General features: G+C 35.9%; 1 protein-coding gene across 1 annotated transcript; it reads right to left on the minus strand.

The window, feature by feature from the left end:
• Positions 1–42: 42 nt before the first annotated feature.
• On the minus strand, positions 43–6,074 carry LOC107478849 (protein PLASTID TRANSCRIPTIONALLY ACTIVE 10). Its single transcript, XM_016098987.3, has 12 exons — positions 5,249–6,074; positions 4,515–4,574; positions 4,389–4,418; positions 3,674–3,747; positions 2,845–2,926; positions 2,346–2,419; positions 2,183–2,246; positions 1,728–1,820; positions 1,265–1,441; positions 1,133–1,183; positions 747–898; positions 43–653 (listed from the first exon to the last, which is right to left on the minus strand). The coding sequence occupies exons 1-12, from the start codon at positions 5,996–5,998 to the stop codon at positions 200–202; spliced, it is 2,061 nt and encodes a 686-aa protein (XP_015954473.1). The 5' UTR covers positions 5,999–6,074; the 3' UTR covers positions 43–199.
• Positions 6,075–7,181: the final 1,107 nt, after the last annotated feature.

Genomic DNA, 7,181 nt, shown 5'->3' on the forward strand with positions numbered 1-7,181 from the left:
AATTTCCTACCCAACCCAACCCAATGAATAAATTACAAATAATTCATGAAAGACAGTAGATAATACAACCAATTTCATTAAAATCACATGCTGAAGTTTACTGCATAGAGTTCCTACACCGCCAAAAATTTATGCACATTTCTCAGCAGCCTAGCTGTACACTATTTTTTTTTTATCTCAATACATTATGATTATAGTCTCACTCCTCAAACATACCCTCGTCTGACATTTTGAAAGACTCGGTTCCATTAACATGAATCTGTTCAGACAAGTTGCCATCTACATTTCTCAGCAGGCTAAAGTCAAAGTCGTCATCAGAATCAGAGTCTTCGTCCTCATTTGATCCCTGATCTTGCTTGTTATCTGCATTCCTCCGTTCTTCTTCCCTCTCTCTCTTGGCCTGGGCTTTTCTTACTTCTTGTTGCTTGATGCAGTCTTCGTATGACATCTCATACCAAACAGTGCCCTTCCCCACAATTGATTTGTTATGTTGATCTGCTATGCGTTCTAGCCTGCTCTTCTCTGAATTCTTGGGTTCTCCCCAATAATCATAACGATATAAAGGGTTTTCAGGATCAAATTGGTCTTTACCAAAGTGACTGGCATCCACATACCTTCCTGGTTCTTCCAATGGCAGACCAAGCGCTTTGCGACTGATAAGATGAAAAACAAGGGAGAAGAAACATTTTGAATAGAAAGATCTGTAATAACAGGGAATCCATTTGAAAACATCAACACAACATTACCAGCTGACGTCTCTAAGCAGGGCTTCTCTTTCCTCAAATGATCTGCGCCAATGCATGGCATCATACTCATCCATCTCGATGTGACGCCTTAATTTGGAAATTTCGTACTCCTCGCCTCTGGCTTTTGCTTCCGCAAATTGTTTATTATGGTGCTGCATCCAAAAAGGTGCAAGCCATATGGGTAATAGAAATTTGAACGATAATTTGAGGGGGAAAATGAGGCATATTCAGTGAACTTATGTTTTGGCGCTTTTGTTTCATTATGCCCAACAAATTTTAAGTGACCCTTACAACGTTGAACTCTCAAACCAGCCATATAATGTGTGGTACCAACAGCAACACAAAAACCTTATTTTAAATAAAGGCTGGGGAGGTTGGAAGCTTACCTGACGCTCAGCAAATGCAGCCTCTAAGTCAAGCTCTTTGACACTTACTTTCTGCCAAAGTATCAGAAACAAGAAGTAAATAAAAAAACATAAGTAGCCAGATGCATGCAATCTCATAAAAATATCACTAACCAGAATAGTCTTGGGTAATATTGTGTTCTTATATTTGACTTCTGTATGCTGAGCAGAATTTTGTTCATCAAAGTCTTCTTCATCAGTCAACTCTGACAGCTTTTTGCCTTTATATTTATCTGGATTAACCTCCATATCCGTCAAAATCATTTGCTCAGCTGCATTAATCTGCCATAACTGCAAAAATGTAGTAGTTACTAGTTAGTGATGATGTCAGGTAAAGATGGACCAACCAGAGAGAACTTGAAATGTGGATGAATGATGAGGGTGGAGACAAAACAAAGGTCATATCCCATGTCCTGAAGGATGATTCTGCACGGCGCATACTTACATTTTCATGAATGTTGTTAAGATAACTAGCATAAGCTTTTAGGAATTATATAAGATTTGACAACATTGATTTGCCAAAATACTCCAATTCCAAAATGGAATAAAATTTTAAACAGAGGTGCATCTAATTAACCTTGTCAACATATGGGTGATCTGACAACAAAGGTTCTTCCTCCGGCTTGTCTCCAGGATCTTTCCTAGGAATGGGAGGCCTTCCACAGTCTCGCTGCAAATTTCAAAATATAAAATCAAGAGAACAACTATGATAAGGTCAACCAATGCTTTTGAAACATTAAATTATTACTGCCACCTTTTTAAATAACCATGAAATTAAGACACTTAACAAAGTCAATTGAACAATCTGGCCTAATTCAATTGAGTTACAATTCTAATATCATGTGCAGAATCCATGATTAAATTACATCATTGCGGAAACTTACACTTTGCAATCAACTTTGTGAAAACATTTTCAATTAAAAGTTCTTAGATATAGATAAATGTCACGAATCCTTAGAGATCAGTGTTTGTGAAATACTTTTTCTTTAACAAGATTGCAGTCAACTTGCATAACGAGGGAAAGACACAAACCCGTATTTCATCTGGGTTAGTATCGTTACGTTGAAATATTGGTGGGTACTCGAATCTGTTAAAGCTGAAATATAAAACACAAGTTGAATATGATGCCTCAATCTAATCAAAATAAATATCAAATACTTATAGAAAGCTGAATATTGCAAATAGATAATCATACATCAGATGATCTATATTTGGATGGACAAACCGAAGTTCGATCGGAAACCGGAAACGGTAGGGATCTCGCTTTGCCTGCCAAAAAAAAAAAATACAAACACTATTAAATAAAATTGATTCAAAAAAATTATGATGATATTTGTACATGAGGGAAACTTAATACTATAGTGAAAAAACTATAATGATTATTCAGATTGCTCAGGAAACATACAATATAGAATCAGACAAATAGACCATGTATCCTAACTAGAGGAATAGTTAAGGGTTCAGTAAAGTGCATGGTTAAAGCGAGAGGGTTGATCTCAGTTACAAAATAAAATAAATAAATAAGAACATGGCCAAAAGCTTCTATCAATCCATCAATACAAAATGTGAAATCTCGTGAATGGTAGTATAAGCCAAGAGCTTTATCCTTGGAACAGTCCAAGTGGCCAAAATAATATACAGTCCAAGTGACAACTAATATAGGAAGTTATCAACTTGGGATTTTAAACACTCACCAAAACTTCAACCATGACATGCATACCCACTTTTATGTGATGGCGGATCCAATACCAGTCATTGTTCTTTATGGGAACCCACCTAGAATACATCATGCTATATGAGTCTTCCAGAAAAAAACACTTGCGAAAATAAATAAATAAAAATAATTGGAACATGCTCAAATAGTAAAACTGGAAGGCAAAAAATATTTAAAGCCTCTAAGTTACTAATGATAACAAGATGAGTGTGCTGGTTATATGGCAACACTATGACAGTAAATAAAATATGCAATAATTGATGGCTTCTGGAGAGAAAACATCACATTTTGAAATTTTACACAGAAGGACTGTTTGAAAATAAAATAGAATAGTGTCGACATCCTTCCAATAACCATGCCAAACGAGAGAGATTATGGTTATTATCTTCTAAATAAACTACTGTTCCTTTTTCTCTAGTAAGACCGTAAGAGAATGGATCCAATATCTCAACTCAAATGCTTTAAATAGTCCCAAGCATGAAGTATATCTGTCTCTTAAGGCTTGACCTCGTTCATGGTTGTTGATGCCAACAGATTAGAGCATCTAAGTGCTATGGATGCTCATAAGTTGCTTTTCCCATTTTAGAAAATTCATCTTGTTTTTGTATACTAATTCCCTACATTTTGTTCATGTATGCATTAAATAACCTTTTACTTTCTAAACTTATAGCTAATCAATTAGCAACATCATGATAGTGGAAGCAACATGTTCACTTGAGTGTGTATTCCAAAATATTAAGCAAATTAACATCCTGAACAGAAAGGACTCGAAGAATTCTAAAAAGAACAATACGAAAATTGGTAGTTACCCCTCATATACGCCGCCAATGTCAACAAATGCCCCTTGATAGAGATGCAAAGTTGTCACCATCCCTTCACAAATCTGCATAGAAGAAATTCTACGTAATTAATATTATCATAATAACAAATAGTATATGTGAAAAGTGCTGTTAGGCATTTACAATTGCCTGCATCTCAATTATACACATTCAGGTAAGTTTTGGTTCTTGTTGGAAAAAATGTTTCGAAACATATGTAGGCATGGAGATAAAACAGAGCCAACCAAACCATGAATTACATAAGAATCATCTATTAAGTTATTAATACTATATAACTGTTCAAATTAGGACATCATAACAGGTGAACATGAAAATTCAGTCATCATTATTAAACGGAAGAAAATCATTGCAAACCACTAAAGCATAGAGTTGGTCAGCGGCTGAGAATTGCAACCAAGTTTCATGATCAGACTTGAAACGGTCACTACAAAGAGCTACCAGAAAATCATCAGGAGCCTTCTACCATGAAATTAGGTTTCCCCAAAATTGGTTTTCAATGATATGCCCTTACCCTATAAGCCACTTGAACTCATAAATCATAATCAGCAGGTTGGTAATGCAAGCATCCTAACACCTAAAAACACTTGCAGTATATGCAATCTTGGAAAATTGACAACAGGTAAAGTGTCTAGAAGACAAAATTGCAGCATTAATCAAAATGAAAAACAGGAGCTAGAGGGCTTACTTGACCAGGATAATAGAATGGAAGTTCATACTGCAGAAAACATTAAAAAATCCAAACAGTGAGCACCATGTTGTAATGTTCCTAAATTGAAAGAAACAAAAAATTTGCTACTTCATCCAATCCTACCATGCCCTCCTTGTAGTCTTTCCCTCTTTTCCTCCTACCAGGGTGATAATCTTGGTCATGCTGTCACATTGACACAAAAACACACTTATCAGCAATCAACATAACTCCAAACAACAACAAAGTCATACACAGGATGAAACCAGAGTACGTAGGGGGAACATTTAGGTAAACTTACTGGAAAAAGAAAATTAGATATCTCCGGGGGAGGGGGGTTGTGGTGGAGAAAGGAGAGTCAATTTCCTTTTTAGCTGTTTCTCACAAAAAGCACATTATTATACTACTTTTTTACATATTTATCTATGATTCATTTTTTATCCCAAGCACTAGTATCCAAAATTCTAAATGCCATAACCAAATAGGCTGCAACTAATCTGGTCAAGACATCCACCATGAGGTAAAGGTCTTCACCCAGAGAATTCATTTAAACAGAATAAGTATTTAATCACTTGATCCATGGACTCAATCTTTATCATGAATTATAAGCTTCAACTTATTTTAAATAAATCTTTTAAAATAATCAGTATTTGGATTTCTCTCTTACTTTTTCTTTTTGCATTACAGAAGCTGAAAATAGTAGCATAGAAAAATCAATTTTCAGTTTTTGCAATCACATAAAACATTTGGGTTATAGAATCATTTTCTCCAAAGCAGAACAAAGCACAACCTATATATCAATATCATGAACACTTAAAGCAAGTAACATTTGGATTGAATTGGTAGGAAAACAAAAATACCAGATAAGATTCCTCCTCCAACCTATCCCTATTAGCTTCAACCCATTCCTCATACTGTTTCAAGAACACCTTGTACCTATCCAATGCAAGCCCACCAGTATCATAGTCTTCATCCACAATCACACCACCGTCAAGTTGTTCCAAACTCACTCTCCTGGCCAGCATCTTATGCGCCTCCCTCATGAACGCCAGCTCCTCCCTATCCACCTCCCATCCCCGCGGCGGCCAATCCCTCGGCGGCACCAAGCGCACCACCATAGGACCCGCCCAAAGCGTCTCAATAGGCTCCGGAATCTCCCCTTTGATCTCAAACTGCTTCTCAGAGAATTCGTCCTCGTCCATCCCCAATTCCTCCATCTTCTTCTTCCTGTAGCTAGGGCTCAGCATGTTGAACGCTTCAATGGCTTCGGGAGTTTTCAGAGGCACCTCTTCGCCTTCGTTGAGGCTCTTCCGGGCGAAATTGGCTTCGGGAGTGAGGATTTCCTCCCATGGCGCCCAACCGCGGTCGATCCAGTTTCGGCGGCGAGCTTCGTCTTCGGTTTCTTTGTTCCTGTGGACGAAGTTTTCGGGTAAGGTTTCGTCGACGGGGAACTCGTCGGAGGCGAAGCATTTGAGGGGAGGATGGTGGCGGTGGAGGCGCAGAGGCGGTGGCGGATGACGGTATCGAGGGTGGAATGAAGAGGTGGAAGGAGGGTTTAAGGGTTTAGGGAAAGTGAAGAAAAAGAGATAAGGTGATTCAAGGCTTTGCATTTTTGCTGCAGAGTCTGTAGTGTATTACTCACTCACTCACTCTATCCACTTTTCACTTCTTCTCAACTGAATTTTTATGCAATTTCTCCCATTTTTTGTTTTATTTTGAAGAAATTGAAGAAGAAAATTATTTGTACAATTTTATATGGTGGATGATGGGAGTGGATTCTCTACAAAAAAAATAAATGGTGTTCACTATTTGATTTTATCCTTCATTATTTTTTCTCTCCTATTTAATTTTAGTCTCATTTATAGAATTAAATGTGAGAGATCACACTTTATTCTCCCAATATTAAAAAAATCGTAAACAATAATATCTTTTTACCAAAACGGTATTGTTAATATATCTTACCAAATATACTTATTAACCATCTAAAAATTTATAATATAATTTTGATGTGAAAATCTCATTTTCAGAATATTTTTTTAATTAGAACTTTAGTGTTATTTTTTAAAAATATTGTGTTATCTTAAAATAATAAAAATTCTAGTATTTTTTACATATTTTTTGAAAAATTTACAAAACACCAGAAAATTTATATTTTTTATTTTGAATTTTCTTCCTTGACGGACAAACTACGTTTCCTTTATTTTCAAAATTTATGTAATGCTTTACAGCCCATGACCTCAAGGAATAAAAAGAAAAAGTAAGAAGGAATTTGGGAATTGATAGAATAAAAAGATAGGGGTGCATATAGGACGGGTGAAGCCGGGTTTGATAGGATCCAGATTCGACTCGAAATATACACCGAGTTTATTTATTAGACCCGAATCTGACCCTAGACCCGATGAAACTAATACATTTTCGGGCCACAATTATATCGGGTAAAAATTGGATCGTTAACATTACATTACGTTGATACCTTTTTGTAAGCTAGCATGTAAAAATATCCAAATTTCTAAGACTCCAACTATTATTTAACATGGTAAAATTCACTTAGAAAAATATAACAAGAACCAATCCTTCTTTAAAATTAAAGCATAACCACAATTAATACTAAAGCAAAACCACAATCAATACTAATATTGTCTAATAATACCAAATATTTAAATCAATACAAATAACACAATATTATACATTAGTCTAAAGTCTTATGCATTCTAAACATAAAACATTAACTTATATAGCGTTTGGTGGAGAGACAGAGACGGAAAGACTGAGACTGAGAGCAGAGACTAAGAG

This window comes from Arachis duranensis, chromosome 3, assembly GCF_000817695.3.
Source record: "Arachis duranensis cultivar V14167 chromosome 3, aradu.V14167.gnm2.J7QH, whole genome shotgun sequence".
Classification (NCBI taxonomy): Eukaryota; Viridiplantae; Streptophyta; class Magnoliopsida; order Fabales; family Fabaceae; genus Arachis; species Arachis duranensis.

Bases quoted from the DNA above. Each gene is read 5' to 3' on its own strand.
- LOC107478849 (XM_016098987.3), bottom strand. From the start codon at position 5,998: ATGCAAAGCCTTGAATCACCTTATCTCTTTTTCTTCACTTTCCCTAAA. The intron at 1,442-1,727 runs GTTAATTAGATG...ACATTTTTGCAG, and splicing joins ATCACCCATATGTTGACAAG to TTATGGCAGATTAATGCAGC. The intron at 654-746 runs GTAATGTTGTGT...TCATCTTATCAG, and splicing joins CTGCTTAGAGACGTCAGCTG to TCGCAAAGCGCTTGGTCTGC.